The sequence below is a fragment of the Phyllostomus discolor genome, chromosome 6 (genome assembly GCF_004126475.2).
Source record: "Phyllostomus discolor isolate MPI-MPIP mPhyDis1 chromosome 6, mPhyDis1.pri.v3, whole genome shotgun sequence".
NCBI lineage: Eukaryota > Metazoa > Chordata > Mammalia > Chiroptera > Phyllostomidae > Phyllostomus > Phyllostomus discolor.
The window spans coordinates 109,636,090-109,655,788 of NC_040908.2; the positions used below are offsets into that span (position 1 = coordinate 109,636,090).

At 48.9% G+C, this 19,699-nt stretch overlaps 1 protein-coding gene and 1 pseudogene across 3 annotated transcripts in view; both read left to right on the forward strand.

Annotated features, from left to right (window-relative positions):
* Positions 1-19,699, forward strand: part of ME3 (malic enzyme 3) — a 194,969-nt gene that overhangs the window by 158,621 nt on the left and 16,649 nt on the right. For all 3 annotated transcript variants that reach the window (XM_036028708.1, XM_028516577.2, XM_036028709.1), the window contains one exon: positions 7,130-7,239. In XM_036028708.1, coding sequence (XP_035884601.1) covers positions 7,130-7,239 — 110 coding nt within the window. The remainder of the gene's footprint in view (positions 1-7,129; positions 7,240-19,699) is intronic.
* On the forward strand, positions 15,840-19,143 carry LOC114500933 (annotated as a pseudogene).

Sequence of the window (19,699 nt, forward strand, 5' to 3'; positions counted from 1 at the left end):
TCTGAAATTTGTGTCCTTCTGACTTACACCTGTTGGCTCTGTTTTTTCCAAGGCCACATAAACAGAACAGTCCTTCATCTTTTTAAAGATAATCATTATGCTTCATTCCACTTGGCTCCCTCCTTTTCAGGCTCAGTATTCCCGCTTTCTCCAATCCATGGTTTCCCGTGTTCCCACCTACAGAGCAGTTCTCCCACCACCCTTGTGGCTCATTTCCGGCCCCTGCCCCCGACAGAGTGACCACTCCACACACAAAGCCGTGGAGCTGTGGTGTGAGGGCTCCACATCCGTCCCCTCCCCGAGGCTGTGCAGTCCCAGAGAGAGGGACCATGTCTTCTTCACATGCCACCCGGCCTCTGGCTCCCACCACCTTGCATCTCCTCAGGATCTCCCCCTCATTACTCCTCTTGTCTCTCTCCATACTGGCTCCTTTATCTCACGTGCATACTTTCACCTCAAAAATGAATCTATCCTTCTGTCCCACAGTGGCTGTCACCCTCCCTCTACTTCATAGTCATGCTTCTTGACATTCATAATCAATGACATTTCCTCCCCTTCCATTTACCTTCTAACACCCTGCAGAATGGCTCCCTCCCCACCACTGCACTTCTAAGGGCCAACTCCCACAGACACTTTGAGATCCCTGTTTCTTAGGACACCTCAGCAGCAACTGACACTTCTGCTCTGCCGGCCCCCCTCCCACCTGCCTGGCTCCCCTGCTCATTTTTCTTTGCTGGACTCCTCCTCTGCCCCTCTGCTCTTTGGACAGAGGTGTCCTTAACTCAGCTCCCTGCTCACTGCACACGGTCCCCCTGAAGACCTCATCCCGTCCCATGACCTGGACTGTTCACGATGCCCTGCACTCCACGTTCCTCTCTGCTGAGCCCCATGTTGAGTCTGCTGCTCAGGGACACGTCCCCTCGGGTATCTCAGCTCCTCAGACTCAGCCAAGCCTGCCCTTGATGACCACCACCTCCGTGGGCCCTTGCCACATGGTGTTGCAGCTGCTGCTGTATTTCCTCGTGTCCCCATCAGACAGTGAGTCTCATGTTCTCCTCTGTAATCTGGCAGGAAAGGCAGTACCTGCTTCACAGGGGACACTCAGAAGTGTTTGCTGAATTGAAGTTTTATATCGTGCCTAAGATAGTTCCTGACACAAAGAGGATCCCCTGCAGTATATATCTCTTACACGTTTCTTTAATAAGTAAAACAGAAATATCAATAAATAATTGCAATGCAGGACGATATATGTGACGATAGAGATGTGTCCAAAACACCACAACCACCCAGGGGCAAGAACTGCTGCTGCCCTGACGGCAGAGACAGCGGTGGGTCAGAGAAAACTGGAAGAGATGACGTGTCAGCTGGCACTCGCCGTCTGAGAGGGAGTTTAGGCACTGGACTGAACTCCTGGAGCTGTGCGACAAGGGCCCACATGGGTGGGGAAGCAGCAGCAGCTGCCAAGGACGTGGGGAGCATTCAGGCTGCAGCCAAAGTGAACACCACCTAAGGAGTCTGAGCATATGCCGGAGGAAGTGGGAGCCCTGTTAGGACAGTCAGAATACAAGTGGCATGCACAGGTCTGTGTTTAGAAAGACAGGGAAGCTGGATGAGGGAGGGGGGTAAACCTGAAGGAGGTGAGATCTGCTACTATAACATCCTGGCCAGAAGGGCCATTGCAGCCTTTCCCGGGAGGGCCTTACCCTGCATCCACCCGGCCCACCTGGTCAAGTTCTTCTGCAGAGGGTTGGTTGTGTCTCTCAAGGTGTGCTGCACCGCAGGCGGGAGAGCGGGCAATGCAGCAGGGAAGGTCTCTGTCAAATCAGTTGAGAAACCACTGGGTTAAACAGGTTTCTCAATGCAGAACTTCTTGGAACTTCCATACTGTACATTGCCTGTATTGTATGTGACATTCAGAGTTTCCCAAATGGGGCTAGCCACGGAAACTCTTCCTGAGAACCTCTGAAGGGGCTCGAGTTTAATGGAATATGGACAACAGAAACAAAGACCCAGAGCTTCCATGAGTTCTGTCAGCTCTTGTTCCTGGAAGGAAAGCATAAATAAAGGAAATAACTTTGCATCAGGTGACAACTGATAGTGTCACTGAGCACTCTGCTGTGGGAGACTTGTTGTGAGTGTTTCGTTGTGGGAACAGAGTGGGGTCCCGGGGAAATAGGAGTGGTGGTTTTTAGTCATTCTGTTTGGAGAGAGGCTGAGCAAATTCACCTGCTCCTCCCAGGTCCCTCGTCTTTGTTCAGGCCGGAAAGAGGTCGGAGCCAGGTGTTTGAAAGAATGGCAGGTCCTGACCTATGGAAAGAGAAGCCAGGCCGGCAGCTGCTGGAATATTTTGCTCTTGCCCACGTCCCACACGCAGCATTCAGTTGGCTTGCTGGGAACACAGGGTGGAACAGCCACCTCAGAATCTCCTTACCCTTGGGAAGCTGCATTCCAGGTGGCAGGTATCCAGCACAAATGGTCCTGGCCTGGGTCTTGTCACATTGTCACACACAGCCCACTAGGGTTCCCAGGCACAGGTCGCCATTTGCAGGCTTCCTCTTGCCTCAGTGCTAGGGGAAAACAAGGTAAACATCCAGTCCCCCGCCCCCCTCCTCCCATCAGCCCTTTGTCTTTAAGTGAGCCCTAGCCTTGAAATGCCTTCTCTGGCTGCTCCAAGGCCATTTCCCAGCTGAGTCCCCAAACTGGAGAAATCTGGGCAGCTCTATGGTGGTTTAGGGAGGTGCTGCTCTCTCCATCACAGGAATTCTCCCCTGGAGAAACCTCAGATGTTCCTCAGCCCCTGCCAGGGCTTCAGGGTGAAGAGTTCAAAAGTGCAGAAGGGGACAGATAAGCAGCCGCCTCCCCGGTGAGCAGTGAATGGTTTCTGGCAGGCAGGAATGTCAGCAATATACTGCCAGTGCTAAAATCGGGAACTTGCCCCAGCTCTGAGGAGGGGGCCTGGGCAGGGACCGCCCTCCCCCTCCAGGGGCTCCTGCTGCTGCTCCGCTGTTCCATCGGAGGGGGCTGCCTCGGTCCTACACACTCAGCTGCTCTGTGTTTCCGCCCAGAAAGGACCTCAACCACTGACTCCCGAGTTGTTCCTGCCCCGAGTTGCTCTTGCTCAGGATCGTCGGACCTCCCTGCTTCGGACGTGTTGAAATATCTGAGTGAAGCTCCTAGTGTACCTACTCCAACCCTACGTTAGGTAGCCCGCACCAGTCCTCCGACATGCTCAGAGCAGGAAACGGGCCCAGAGAGAGGGGACTCGGAGCTCATGTCAGAGGCAGAGAGAGAACACGGCTGTCCTGTCTCCCAGGGCAGCGTTTTCTCCACCACACAGCACTTCCTTTCTCCTTGGACAAAGAAACCCAACTTTACCGTCTACTTAGTTTTCTTTTACAAATTCCTATCGCCGTGAAATCTAAACTAAGGGAAGTTCTGCCGTCAGGCTCCAGCCCCGCCGCTCTCCACCTGCAGCGGAATAAGCAGCAGCTGGGCCAGGAACCCCTGCAGCGCAGGGCTCCTCCGGCAGCCAGTGGGACGACTGGAGGGAATAGGTGGAGAGCTCAGGGAGATGCCCAGCAGATAGGAAACACTCAACAAAGTTCAGCTGTTTTTGTTACTGCTGTTATTAGTAGTAGCTTGTTAATGAAGACATGTAAGGCAATTATAATTAACATTTAAATTGGCATCATGCTGAAAGCTCATTACCTGTATTTGGATATCCATGGAGGAATTGAGAACATTTTTTTTCACCTAAGCCATTTAAATTTCCACTTTGAAATCTTTGTTCTTGGTTGACTTTCAATTAGTTTCACAAGGTGGCAGGCAAACTCACAACACTAAATTTTCACCAGCTCCCTTATACAGGCCTTTTCCTAAAGCATCAATACATGCTTTTGGGTGGGTGGATAGATAGATGGGTGGACCGACGGATGGACTGGTGGGTGGATGGATGATGCTAAGAGAGCAATTGAAGTAACCACCCTTGCTTCAGCCTGGCTAGTGGTCTGAGTTCATAAAAAGCCTTAAAGGAGGGGCCAAGGAACTGGGAGAAAATGGTGATGGAGCCGAAGGTCTCGGTCTCGGTGGGGACAAAGACCAGGTGTAGTGGAGGTGAGGGAGGTGGAAGGGGAGGCTAAGGTCAGAGACGGAAATGAGCGGTGGGAGATTCCAGGGGAGGGCTGGTTTCTGGTGAGCAAAGGTCCAGGAAGCATCCATGGGGGCGGGGGGGGGGGGGGGTGTCTCCAGTGGATGTGGTTCTGGAGGTCCTTAAGTCCGAGGAAGTCTAGGAATGCTGAGTCTAGGTTAGTGGAAAGGCGATTCACAAAGCCTTTTATTCAAACCCAAGCAACCTGAATTAATGGGTTTCTCAGCATATTGCTCCCTGGGGAGGTTCTCTTATTATAAAACTGAATAAAATATGAAACAGTAATACCGCACTGAACAAAAGTGCTTATTTATAACTCTTGCCTTATTTTTGCCTCAGAGTGGTGTGGTTTAAAGGTCACGTGTGTGTGTATAAGAGAGAGAGAGACTCAGAAAGAAAAAGGAGACCGTGTATCACATTCTTTTGCTGTCTGACCTTTTTGGCATTTTCACTCCAGGCCAGCTGTGCGGCCACACTGGGAGTCTTGTGAGCATTATATGTAGCAAAATGTCACCAGCTACCAAAGACGTTCTGTTCCCCCTCCCAACCCAAATACTTGAAATTCACACCCTCAACAAAAATTCACAGTAAATTTTGTCTTGGTGAGCTTAGTATTATATGTGTACACAGGAAGTTTTATATATCGTTTCTTTTCATTATACAAGGAGAAGGGGGCTGGGTGGTGGGTCAGAAGACACAGTGAGCACCTCCCCTAACCCCATCAGCTCCGTGACTGTGAATAAGAATTGTGGCCAGGATGACATGTGTGTTCAGCACTTTACAATTTAAAAGCCACCCTCAGCATTTAGTCCTCATCCTCAAAACTGCCCACAGAAGTTGGCCAGGCAGATATTATTGTGCCCACTGACAGATGGGGAAACCGAGGCAGAACAAGGACGTGAAATGACTTGTGCAAGATCACTCAATTATATGTGGCAGAGCCAGGCCAAGTCCACAAGCCTGCAGACCTTAGCCCGGAACTCTTAGCCCTGGCATTTGATAAGTTACTGCCTTTCCATTTCTGCCCCTATAACATGAACCCACCTCCAGGTCCCCCACCAACGGCCCTACTCACCAGAGTTCTAGAAAGACCAGAGTAGAAGCATTTATTTGCCTTCCTCCTGGCATTTCTACCGTACAGGGTAAGTCATGCACAAAATTATGAGGTTGGATGAAAATGCTTTCTGGGCCATTTCAGTGCTCCTCACCCTCACACAGCTGCCAGCCTCATCAGAGACAGATGCCCCCCAGAGCACAGGGAGCCCACACAGAAGTGTGCACCCCACCTACCTTTTCAGCAAGGTCATAAATCCTTCCCACAGCTGGTCCCAAGCCTCTAGGTCACACCTGGTTGGGAATGGCAGACAGAGCATACCTCTTACCACACGCCCCTGACACTCCATGATCAGTCAGGGCATTTTCTTCTCAACGAACGTGACCTCAGGTACCATCAGTCAGAAATTGACTCATGAGATGAAAGCTTTTTTTGTCCATGGATTAAGTGATTTTTAACAATTCATATCACTCTTACTTCCGGAAACACAATACAACAAAACTGTCAAACTGGGATCAAAGAGCAAGAATGGAGGGAGCGAGGGGAAGTTGTGTGCAGCAGGGCCAGGCAGAGGGAGCCTCCAGCCGGAGAGCAGACTCCTAGTTCTCACCTTTCTCACAGACAATGTTAACAGCAAAAGCAGGTTATAAATTTTGTCATTTTTCAAGAACTATGAACTCTATCCTGACCTGGAAATCTAGGAGGTGGCTCTAGCATACGAGATTGTAAATAAGGCACCTCAGGCCGCTTCCTGAGCATGTCCTCACCCCCAAAAGCAGCGTTCACAGAGCTTCTCTAGGCTGTCAGACCCGCCTCTCCGCCCGGTGCTTGCTGAAAACGCAAGTTCCAGTGTAGTGTGGGGACCATGGCTAATGGTCAGTACTGTATCGGATACTTGGTGCTTGCTAGGAGAGATTTTAAATGTCCCCCCCCAAACAAAAGGGTAACTATGTGAGGTGATGGACATGTCAGTTAGTTCGATTGAGGTGGTCATTTCACGAGGGATAGGTACCGTAGTTTGCTGTGTATAGCGCGCACCCACGGTGTTGCGCACATGATTCACGGGATTATTATACCCATTATTATACCCATGGTACATAATCATTATATCCATGTATAATTCCCATCCTTATTTTTCCCTCAGAAATTTGGACAAAACACTGTTCACTATACGTGACAAAATATGGGTATCTTAAAACATTACATTGTACACCTGAAGTATATGCTATTTCTATTTGTCAATTATACCTCAGTAAAGCTGGAGGGGGGAATGCAGTTTTCTGAGTGCCACCCCAGCTCACTGAGGGAGGTGGGCCCGTGCTCTGCCTTTTAGACTGATTCTCTGTGCCTACAAGAGGGAGAACACCTCCCTAAGGTGCAAGTACATGACAGTAGCTAAAAGTAGTGAGTGGCCTTTCCCAGCCTTCTTTGTATCTTCTCAAGAAACAATGCCTGACCCCAGAAGACTCCCTAGTGGAGGAACTTGAGGCCTCAAGATCCACCCACGGAGACACAGGGAGGCTGCAGAGGCTCCCCAGGCCTCAGTGCTGGAGAAGCGGGGCTCTCTGCATGCACTTGGGTTTAGAGTGGGATTTCTGCTGGGATGTCAGATGGCCACAGGCCACAGGCCACAGAGAGAGTAGGCCCCATCTCAGCCCTGCCACAGCTCACATTAGAAAACGTGGTGGGGGCTCTACTGACCACCAAGCCCAGTGCCCCTACTCTCTCCCTTCCCCATCCTCATCCATAATGAGACAGGTGGAGCCAGGAGTCCAGGAGCCAGCTGGGTGGTAAGAACCCCAGTGACTGAGCCATGCCACGCCTCCTGGCCTGCTGACCTGAGCTTCCCTATGCCCAGAGCAGGCTGGGGTCTGCTGGGGATCAGCCTCAGGAGGTAATCACCCGTTCTTTTCTCTCCCTCCCCACAGGTTTGGAATAAGCTGCCTCATCCAGTTTGAAGATTTTGCCAATGCCAATGCCTTCCGCCTGCTCAACAAATACCGAAATAAGTACTGCATGTTCAACGATGACATCCAAGGTAGGTTTCCACCCCACCCAACAATACCATCAAGGACTGATGCCTTTTAGAGCATCCTTGGACACAAGGCCCACATGGGTGCCCAGGAGGAGGCCTCTCCTAACTGGTTTGCTACCAACAACTATTGAAGAAAGAGCATTAAACTTGTATTCAACTCCCATGTGGCTAAATCTTAGCTCTCGAACAAGTCTCTCAACTTTGTTAAGCCTCAGTTTCCTCATCATAAAATAGAGATCATTACTAGTTCAGAAGAAAGTAAAAATTATATGAGTTAATATATGAAATAAATAGTAAGCAACACTGTCATTTTCTAGCTAGTTGAACTTGGACAGATGAAGTCTCTGAACCACAGTTTCACTGTATATTCAGTGGGGGTAATAACTGCCTTGGAAGATTATTGTGAAAACTTAAAGAGCTAATATATGGAAAATACTAGCATATAAGACTCTTAGACCAAAGCATCTGTTGTCATAAAAATGGCCTTCCCCAGCCACAATAACTTGCTTTTGGATTTTCGAAACATAAGCTGTATCCCTGTCAGGGAATGAGAACAATCCCTTCTCTTAACGTGGCTGGAATGTATACTACTCAGAAGGATACTCCTGAAAGACATTGGCAAAAGGCCCCCAGAATGCTCCAAAAGCCAACGGAGGCATCTTCTAGTTCAGGGTCAACTTGGTTACCTGTTCTATGGACCCAAAATAGCTGAAGGCCCTTGCTTCTCGCTGCAGAGATGCCAGCATGTGAAGCTGGAGTGGAAGACACGGTCCCTTATGGGGACTGTCTCTCCTGCCCCAAGCACTGTCAGCGAGGGGCTTCGTGAGCTCTTCCTAGTTCTTTATGAAGTCTAATGACATGTGGGTTATTATTTAACAAATGAAGTTTGGCAGGCAAAATCCTTTAAAACCAAGGAAGCATGTGAGGCAAAAAGACCAAGTTAATGGGGCCAGGTGTTGACCTTTGGCAGTACAAGATTGGCCAGGCCCCCATTTTGCAGATGAGTCCAAAGAGGTCACAACTTTTCATCACATGAGCTAAGAGGATTCAACCCCAGGTAATAATAACTGAGGTTTAGAGTTGCATATTTATTATCCATCAGGCACCGTTGTAATTCTCACATGAGGATTAAAAGCACGCTACACATGTACTCCTATAAGAAGTTATCATTTCTGTATTATAAATGAAGAAAGCGAGGTTTAGAGAGAGTAACTTACATAGCCAGTAAGCAGAAAGTTGCATTTGGACTTAAAATTCCAAGTTCATTATCACTTGCCATACTGTTCCCAGTTCTGATGCTCCTACTGCAATACCAAATGCCTCTTTCTTTCCAGTGGTCCACATTAAGGGCTAAAGAAATGTGATAAGTAGTTTGTTTGTCTTGTATTGGTTGTAAATTTTCAAGAGAATGAATAGCACAGGTAAGCAAATTTTAGATAATCGAGATAAAAATGTATGACTTCATCCATTCAGCCCTGACCATGGCCCGCTGGTTGGAGTTTCATCCCATAACCAAAGGCTGCTGTGCGGGTTCAATCCTGGTCCAGGAGTGTAGGACCCACAGTCCAGACATGTACGGAGGCAACCAATCACTGCTTCTCTCTCACATCAGTGTTTCTCTGTCTCCTCCCTCGATCTCTGAAAGCAATAATCACACACACAAGAAAATGTCCTCAGGTGAGGATTAAAAAAAAAAAAAGAAAATACACAATTTCAGTACCTGAAGAGTGGGTGCCCAGAGAGGGAGACCTGGGGAGGAAAAGCTGACACATGGCAACGTCCAAGCCTGTCACCATTCTGTTCCCTCAGCCCTGATGCAGGGGCCTGGGGCTGGCATCAGAGTCCAGGGGCACTGGCTGGGGGAGGAGGCATTCGCTCACTGCACCCTGGAGGAAACACCTGCCAGCTAGCCCCTGACCGGCTGCTCCATCATGACACTCGCCCATGAGTCAGCAGCAGGACAGCCACCCCCCTGAGCCCACTGGGCTGCCAAGGCCGGAGGGCGGAGGTGGAAAACAAGGCCCTGTGGGCAGCACACCTGGTGCACAGACTCCAGATGTGCAGACACAGGCATGAGTTTATACTCATAAACACAGGCAGGGGACGCATCCAGGTCCTGCAGTCCATCTGCCCCCACACCGCTGCCAAACACACCATGAAGACGGAGCTGTGGATGTCGACCCCCTCTTTGTGAGAAAGTTCTCACTCCCATGCTGGATGTATGAGGCCTGCTCGTGCCCCGCTCCACCCCCACTAATTCTCTCTCAGTCCTCTGGCCCCCAGCCCGGTCAGTTCTCTCTGCAGGTGAAAGTTCTGCTCCTCAGCTTGAGACACGTTCCGCATCACCTTTGCCCAAGAAACTAACTCCTACTCACCCTCAAAGACCCAGCTCAAAGGTTTCCCATCCCAGGGAAGGCCTCACCTCAGCCCCCACTTCCCCAGTCTGGTTTGGATGCCCACCAGATGCTGCAGCCCCCTGTGCTCCCATCAGTTTTCTTACCTCATTGTCCCCCAAATTCCTCATTGGGTTGTTGGTCTCCCCAAGAGATGATAAGCTTTCAGAGGCAGGAGCCATGTCTCATTCTCATTCTCCCAGCTCCCAGCACAGTGCCCAGTGCATTGTAGATGCCTCATAAATGTCTGAAGAATGAATGAATGAGGTCTACACATGCAAACTGACATTCTCATAAGCACCCCACCCTTTCGTGTGTGTCAATCCCACAGGCACTTCATGATAAGATCCTGAACACGCCGCATGTCTCAGAATCTCCTTCCCAGGGAACCAAGTGGAGTGGTACCAAATGAGAACATTTTGTACACATGTAGAACTCCAGGTTTGAAAAGTGTTTTCATTCACCTGGTCTCATAACTTCCTTGTAAAACCCACTCCCCCTTGTGGGAGGACAGATATTGCTGTCTTGTGTCACTGATGAGGAAACTGAGGTTCAAGGTTAAGTTTTGCTCCAGGTCACATAGCCAGACAGGCACAAAGCTGGGACTAGCTACTTCTGGTTAATAATAACTGGGACCTAGTTATTTCTGACTGTGAACTCTCCATGACATCAGGTTGCCTCTTCTCCTTTGTGGATGGGGTGGTATGGTGAGTCTTCTTACTGAGGGTTAAACTGCAGACCCCATGTGAGTTGGGGGGGGCGGTCCCTGCCCTCCAGTATCCTACTGCTTCCTACCTTTCTCACTGCCTTCTCTAACTCCCAGAATTACAGACCCAAAGATAAAGCCTAGGGCAGGAAGGGTCTCACCACGTCACCAGCTGGTTAGCGATGGCTCCAGGACCAGAAGCCAGCGATGGGCATTCTCATTGCTAAGTGGGCAATTAGAAGACTGGTGAGGAGTTCCAGGGCTAAGGGGCAACATGGAAGATTAAGCTCATGCTAGAATTACCTCCCAATACAAAGTACACAGAAATGAAATGTAAGATTACACAGCCTTGCTCAGAAATGGAAAAGGCAGGCCTGTGCGCACAGCACTGGAGAGGGTTGGGGGGAAGGGAGAGAGCATTCACAGTGGTGAGCAGAAACAAAAACCACACCACATGTGGCAGCTGGGGACACCCCAGCAGGACCAGTGGTCAGAATCCCACAAAGGTGGGGGGCTGGAATCAGGCTGCCCAACTGAAAATGAGACTGGGCTGTACTGCCTGCCCTGAACATCAGCCCCCTTCATGTCCTCAGTCAAACAAGGAAAGACATGACTAAAGGCCTCAGGACCCCACCAGACTGAGCCCCATGAGAGCAGGCCATGCCTGGGCCAAACGGGAGCTCGGGCACACAATTTGAAGTGTCCCTCAGCCGGTCCGTCTATAACACACACACACTCCTGGGGATCACCGATCCCACAGGGCCTGCCAAGGGCAGGGCCTCTGGAACCCCAGCCAGAAGGGTGACCACGTGCCCCTTGAGGCTGCCCACGGTCTCCTGCCCCCCCAGCTCACACTCATGGAGAGCTTCTGCACCCCAGACTGGTTCTCGGCGAACTGGCGGGCTACACTGACTCATCGCTGGCAGCCTCTGCAGGAATTTTGGAAAAGGCAGAGGCTCAGGTGACTTTGTTGTTTCAGCTGGGACCACAGAAGCCTCCCTGCTCTTAGGGGAGGGGAGAGACCTGGAGGGGGAAGGGCAATGGCAATGGCCATGCTGGAGGCCGGGTCTGCCATGTCCTTCCAGAGGAGCAGGTCCAGGACACTGCTGGCCTATTAACCATGGGTCCCCGGCCTCCCCTCATAGCTGCCCTCAAGGGAGCAGCTGGAAGACCAGCTGGCTTGTCCACTCCAGAGCTTCCTCCTACCCTGCCAACCTTCCCCAGACCTGCATTGCCAGGAGTCCTACCACATCTCTAGGGGCAGATGGCCCCTCAGAGTGCCTGTGCGGTATGTCAGGCCATTGTCACGCCCTCACACTCTTAGGTTTTCAAGTTTTCATTTGTGAGTCATAGAGCTTAACAGCCAGACATTAGATTGAGATATGCCTAGGTCTGAATTCCCATTTTTCTGCTTGTGGCTTTAGCCAAATGGCTTAAATCCTCACAGCCTTCCTCCCTTTATCTGTAAAGTGGATATGGGAATGGCAGCTACAACTGCTCATCAGCCGGCACTGCCGGCACGACCAGGATGCTTTTATGAAGACATTCTCTGTGCTGGTTGCTGTGGCCTGTGCCACTTCATGGTTAAGTGTTCCTGTTGTATCATTGCCCTTGTTTGTGGCATCCAGGTTGTTGTAAGGACTGTAGTGATGTGTAGGCAGGGACAGGCACAGAATGGGACTCAGCACTGGTACCGAACACTAGGACCTCTCGTGCATAGTGGATTCCTGACAATAGGCCTGGAAAGGAGGAAGGGAGGAGAGCTAAGACAGAGAGGTTGTGGGGGAGGTTTGGACGGGGCCCAGTGTGAGCACAGGACCGGGGCAGCCTGAGGAGGAAGGAGTCTGGGCTCTACCTCTGCTCTTTCCAATTCCAACATACACCCTTGCAGCCCAGGGAATTACTCACATTACTGTGAATTCTTGGCCAGTGCTGTGATTTTAGATGTGCTGGTCCATCTGCCTAGAACTCTTTTCTGCTCTTGGCTAATTTCTCTTTGTCATTAAAGACTCAAGCCTCACCTCCTCCCATGTTCTGCACCTAGGGCCAAGGCTGTCCCCACCTTTCCCCAAGGCCCCAAAAAAAGTGACACTGGGCCATGGTCACCCACTTTGCAGAATACTTCAAAGCACCCCGGGGCTCAGATGCCCCAGTAGGAAGGGGGCAGAAGGGGAGAATGGCCCATATCTGAAGACTTTGTTCATCAGTTTGTCCTGTTTGTGAGAGGTTGGGGTTATTTCTGGCTGTTGGGGGTCTGCTGCCCCCTTTCCCACCCCCCACCACACAAGCTGAGCAGCAGTTCCTGGACATTCCATTCTCTCTTCCCCACACCAAAACTACTGCTGGTGTCTTCACCCTGATCTCTCTCCACTCCCCCAAATCTTCCTTTTCCCCAAGTCCTGTGTTCTGAGGCTGCCCCAGCCCCGAGGGTCTCGTGGGCTTGTGCATCTGATCCTGGCTCCTCTGCGACAAAAGCCCCTTCACCCATGAAGCCTGCTGATTCCATTAATCCCCTAAGCAAAGAAGGTGGTAATTCCCTCTGGTTCCTTCCAAACTGTGGCAAAATAGGCCTAACCCCACCTTTGCCATGGCCAGAAATGCATTCTAGAGGGTCCAAGGGCTCTAGAAAATTCCCTTCAAGACGCAGAAATAGGGTTGAAGCAGTCAAAGAAGGCCTTTGCATTATATCCAATCAGGAGAACCTGAGTTTTCTGAACACTTATGCTGTGAACTCCCTGTGAACAAAACCGATTCCTTCATCTTTATGTTATGCGCACAGGCCTAGCGGGCAAGGCCCCAGAACCGGCACTCACTTGCTAATGAACAAACGAATGGTGCTAATTCTGTGGCTTGTGGGAGTGCATCTGGCCTTGCAGGAGAGGACGCCCAGCTCCCCATGGTCCCAGGCCTCCAAAGCCACCTCAGCCAGACACCCCCATGAAGCCTAACTCCCTATCCTTCTCACAGCCTGGCCTCACCTGATAAATGGCTCCTTCTTTCCCTTTTCTCCAGTAATCTGTTTAGCATGGAAACTCCTTTAACTTTGTCAGGTGTGACTACTAAAAGCAGGAGAGAAACCACATTTTCAGCTTGTCCTTTTGTGCATTTCCCAAGCCTACAACCTGCACAGGATATGTAATTATGGAAAGCTCTCTCTGAAAAGGAAAATTTGTTTTTCTTTTGTCATGAATAAGGAAGAACCAGTCATGCTCTCTGCTGCCTGTAGCCTTTATGGGCACAGCCCTGTTCTAACATCCTTGGACCCCTGGGCTATTCTGGGGGCGGTGGGGGCAAGGGGTAGTTTCCTCCAAAAAATGAAGCAGCTTCCTTCCTCTCCATTTTTAAATTCCTAACATGTTACCCAAGAGTCCCCCAGAATGAAACTTAGTGATGGACATAACTTTTTGGCCATACTTTATTATATGGGGTTTAAGAACTGCTGTGTATCCCCTTGAGTTCTGGTCAGTATTAGAACAACCTGACTTCAGAGGAAGATCCAGAAAGTTGATCATGAAGAAGTAGCCAGTGAGTGTGGGGTTCCAGAAGCCAAATGCCAAGAGTTTCCCAAATGAAAAGTGAGCAAGAGTATCAAATGCCGCTGAGAGGTCAAGGACGAGGAGGGCTGAGGCCTGACCACTAAATTTGGCAAGGTGGAGGTGCCGGTGACTTGACAAGAGGTGGTGACAGTCACTTGATTGGATTAGAGTTCAGGAAGCCCAAGAGGAAAGGAAACAGAGGCAATGAATAGATTCAGCTCTTTAAAAGAGTTTGGCTCTAAAGGGAAGTGGGAAATAGGGTGGGAACTACATAGCCTCAAGAGAAGGCTTTTTTAGGATAGGAGTTTTGGGACACATTTGTATGCTGATGGCAGTGATCCAGCAGAGAGGGAGGAGTTGAGGATGCAGAAAAAAAGGGGAGAGAACTGCAAGACAAATCCCTTGAGTGGGCAGAAATGACAGGGCCCAGCCTTACACACCTGAGGGCAGCTTAGCCAGGGGCAGGGACGGTGCCCCAGCTGTGAGAGGGGGAAAAGCAAGGGTGCGCATGTGGACTGGGGGCAGAGGGCGCACAGACTCGGTGGTGAGAGGGCTCACAAGTGCTCTCCTGGTCATTTCCTTCTTCTTTGAACCTCACTTTCCACTTCAAAAGGGGGAACACAGGGAGACAATAGCATCTGCTTCACAATTGCTGTGAATGTTCAGTGAACACACGCAGGTGAGCACACACAGCCCAGAGCCACGGCCACAGTGAGAATGACCATTGAATGGCAGTTGCCCTATATCCTTACTGAAATTTTCAACTCTTTTCTATCAGAGTTCCCATTGGTTTGTGTTCTCCATTTCTTCCAGAGGCACCACTGAAAATGTACAACTACTGCCTAAATCCACTTCCCTCTGCCTCCACTACCACCTGCCCCTCCATTCTCCCCTGGGAAATCCCATAAATGCCGCTCCTGCCACCTTCATCTTTAGAGTCGGAAAAGGCCATCTGAGCTGCATAGGCAGTGGAATGCTAGAAGCAGCACCTGGGGTTCCCTGCTTCGCTTCCAACTGGGTGATGGACAGGGGCAAGCCACTGCTCCCTCTGACCCCAGTTTCCTTTTCTGTGCAATCGTTGGGTGTCATGCTCTCCAATCCCTTCCAGCACTGAATTTCAGCACCAAATTATTAACCTTCCCTTAATAGACCATTCCTGTATTTCACAGGTAAGCCATTATTCAACCTGCAGGTTCTAACCACGAAGATATTTCACACCCAAACCAGAAAAGAAACATCGAGTACAATGCCTTTGGTAGCTACACTGATGAAATATCTTTGGCGCCATCTGATGGCAGATGCTTTGTACAGCTCCTCCTCTCAGGAGGGAGAAAGCGGTCCTAAAATAGAATCCGATGAACAGAAAACTCCCTCTCTTGTCCAATGGAAGGAATCTAATACTTCACCTAGAGAAGCCATCTCCTTCAGTAGGTCTCAAACTTAAATGGGCATATAATTCATCTGGAGATCTTTTGGATGGCATACGCTGACTTGGTAGAACATGTGAAAATGGGTTTTTAGATGCAAAGAGATGGGTGAGGTTGTTTTGGGGGAGATGGAAAAATGGGGAATAGCCACCACAATAAGTGGACTTTGAGAAAATGATGGACAAAAAGGGTATTTGGGGGTTTGGGAGGAGGGCCACACCATACAAATCTCACCACCTCTGTTGTTAATTTAAGTGACTATTTAAACTGCTTTTTGATGCTTTCTTGGTTGTCAGGTTGGTGTTCCTTTTTTTTTTAATCCTCACCCAAGGATGTGTTTATTGATTTTTAAAGAGGGAGGAAGGGAGAGAGGAAGATAGAGGAAAACATCAATGGTAGAGGGAAGCATTGATCAGTCGCCTTCCATATCTGCCCCGACCGGGAATTGAACCTACACACTTTTGGTGTACAGGACAGTGCTGCAATCAGTTAAGCCAACCAGCCAGGGCAAGTTGGTGTTACATTTAAATGCAGTACAGAGATGAGCCTGGCCATGACGGAGCCTGGCTTTATTCAGGTTAGACAAAAAGTAGATTCAGGAAGAAAGAGTGCCTGGGGAAAGTAGAGAATGCATGGCAGAGGAGATCATTTGGGCTGAATCATGAGGAATAAATAATGGACCGTTGAAGGTCCTATGGATGGTGGGAACGGCCGGGGCAAAATACAGATGTGGAAAATAAAAGTGGCCTCCTGGGGAACGGTGACAACTGATGCACAGAGTACACGCAGAGTAACGAAGCTGCAAAGGCAGGTTGACACTGACAGTAAACTTTTCTACGTGTAAACTAACAAAAAGAGCATCATGAACAACTTCTTTATGACAGTCATCACACACCCGTAATCATTTCATAGCTTCTTTCTTTCCGAAGCAGGAATGAACCCATTTTGTTACCAATGATATCCTCAGTACCCCAGAGGCTGCTGCATAACCGATCCTAAGTAAATAAATGAATGAATGCAATGGTTTTGAAAAAATGACCTCTAGCTAATGATTATGCTATTGTAATTTGTGCCCCAGCCTTGGCAAACTGGAGTTTTCTGAGTACAGGGACCGTGTTTGATTCACCCCTGTTGTCTGCAGTGCCCAGCATGGTGCTTTTACCCGTAGGCCCTCAGCGAGTGCATACTGGGCCCCTTAGGGACCCTCAGGCAATCCTAGGAAGCCTCAGTGGTCCTCAGCCCCGGCCCTGGGACCCTGCTGACATTTCAGCAGTCCCTCCAGGTCACAGCTGTGCGAAGGCTGGAGAGCCTGCACCTCATCTTCTGAGGAGTATGTTCCTGCATTCTGATGGCCACAGCCTCAGAAGGTATATTTACTAGGCTCTAACCATTTGCTGAGCTGCCTATCTCAGCCTACCACATAGCCTCTAAGTTAGGAGCAAATCCCACCCATGTTCTGGGAAAAGGTCTCACCGCAGAGCTATCAAAAAACAATCCCCCTGGAAAACAGAAAATTCACTCACATTTACACCCTGCAACCCTTAGTATTTTGTAGTTCCTTCCAGATTTTCTGTGTGTATCCTTTTTATAATTAGAATCATGATGTGTAATCTATCCTCCTTCCTACTAACCCAGTGAAGCATAGTTCAGGGATTAAGAGCACAAGCCCTAAAGCACAGGTGGCAAACACAAGACCCACGGGACGAATCCGGCCCCCCACCTTGTTTTATCCATCCCAGCACCTTGTTGCTACTGGGCAGCAGTGCTGAGCTCTCACTTAACTGTTAAGGAGTAGTTACATGTATACAGTCCTAAAGTTACATTCGTGAGGCAACCGTGAGACTGATGTGGCCCCTGGTGAATATGAGTTTGACACCCCTGCCCTAGAGCCTGCTGCCCTAGGTTCAATGCCTCATTCTGCGTGTGATCCTGGACAATTCAGCAAACTGTTCTGTATCTCATTTTCCCAGTCTGTAAAAGGGGACAATAATAGGATTAGCTAAATGTCTGTACATTAAGATTTATAAAGGGGGCTCACGGTCAGGAGCCAAGAAGACAGATGTGGCAAGCATATCCTTGAGGAGCCCGCTCCCGGCCTCAGCCTTGGTGGCACCTGCCCGCAGGCCTGCCCAGGGGCCCCCAACAGCTTCAGCCGCAGCTCTTGGACTCAAGAAATTTGCCATATACCTTTGGGACCCAGACAAGACTGGAGATAAACTTCATGAGCAAACTTATGAAATTGATTTGAATAAAAACGGTCCTATGGTGTTGGATGCTTTCATCAAGAGTAAGAATGAAACTGATTCTGCCCTGACCTTCGAAAGGCCATGCAGAGAAGGCGTCTGTGGCTCCTGTGCAATGACATCAGCGGAGGCAACACTCTGGCTTGCACCGAAGGACAGACACCAACTTCAACAAAGTCTCAAAAACCTACCCTCCTCCACATATGCATGCGATAAATGATCTTGTTCCTGATTTAAGCAACGTCTATGCTCAGTCCAAATCCATTAAGCTTTATTTGAAGAAGATGCATGCCAGGAAGGCAAACAGCAGTGTCTGCAGTCCATAGAAGATCGGGAGAAACTGGATGGGCTGAGCAAGTGTGTCCTCTGTGCCCCCTGCAGCACCAGCGGCCCCAGCTGCTGGTGGGATGGAGGCAAATATTTGGGGCCTGCGGTACTTACGCAGGCCTGTCACTGGATGATTGACTCCAGAGCCCACTTCACGGAGGAGCTCCTGGCCGAGCCACAAGACCCCTGCTCTCTGTATCGCTGCCACACCAACATGAACTGCACAAGGACCTGACTCAAGAGGGCTGAATCCAGGGAAAGCTATTGCCAAAATCAAGAAAATGATGGCAACCTATTAATACAAGGGAAAGACAACTTCAGCTTAATTGTTCTCATGCTAAACATGACTTGTAACCAGCTCAGCTGAACATGATTTACTTCTAATTTGAGTTCCTCCCAAGGTCTTCATTTTCCATAAATATAGCATGTATAATAAAAATTTTAAGAAATAAAAAAGACATAAAACAGAACAATATACTAACTTCAAAGCATTTTCTAAGTAGCTGCACCATCTTTATAATGATCATTTTTAGTGGCTGCAGTATGGTCTACTGAGTGTCTACTCTAGCTCATTTACTTAACCATTACTCCTTTTTTACATATTTATTTCCAGGCACTCTGTGTTATAAATAACAATGTTATAAATATCCTAAGACATACATTTTGGATTTTTTCCATACATAGATTCCCAGAAGTAGAAGCATGAGGTCAAAGGGCAGAAACATTTTGTGCCTTTGGTCTCTATTGGGAAGAAATAGTTTTCCAAAAAGGGTTGTAGCTCTTTAAAATGCAACGTATCCTGGAACATTTTACTTTTCTCTGCTTCTTCACCAGCCTTAGAGAACACAATTTCTTTGATTCATGCAAGTTTAATGAACCACATACAGTCTCACTTTAATTCCCTTTTCTTGGACCATCATAGAGGCCTGTCACTGCCAGTTTCAATTACTTTACTGTGAACCGCATCGGGCAAGGTCTACACCAGTTGCTTCAACAGAGAAAATTTAATATAAAGAATTGTGAATGACACATTAAAGAATTGAAATGCCAAAAAGAAACCATGAGGATCTGCTACCACCCCTGAGGCTGGGGGAGCAAAGGGAAGATGAGGAGGCTGCTGACTAGTGTTCATGCCTCTGAGGGGCACCTGTGGGGCCAGTTCTACAAGCGATGGCCAAACGGCAAACTGGACTCAGCTGCTGCTTCTGGAACAAACTGCTGCCATAGAGGGGAAAAACCAAGGCTGTGGGGTTGCCAGATTTAGCAAAAACAACACTGCAGATACCTAGTTTAATTTGAATTTCAGATAATGAATCATTTTTTAGAATATTTGTTCCATCATATGCGACATACACTAAAAAATTTTTTGTTCTTTATATAAAATTTAAATTTAACTTAATGTCATACTTTTAACCCAGCAATCTGACAAGGCAAAGATGATGCTGAAAAAAAATATTCCTTTCCCCTATCCAGCCTGTCAGTCGCCTTCTGGCGCCCCCTTTTGGCAGGTTCAAGCATAGAGTTGGCCGAGCTGGAGTGATGTGTAGACAAAGCAGAGCAAGGAAAGGTGGGTTTGAAGCTGGGAAACAATTCCTCAGTAATTGGCACACTCCATCCTTTCAGCTATTCAGCATCCATACACATTGTTCTGTAAACTGGTACTTTCAGACAACAACAAAACAACTCCTACAAAATGCCTAGTGAAAGCAACTATTCTTCCAACAAATGAAGACATTTTCACCTTCTCCCTGAAATGGGGAGAGGCAGTCTCAAAAGTCATTTTCTTCATCTCTGGAAGATAGTCACGCTACCCATCTCTGGGCAGGATTAA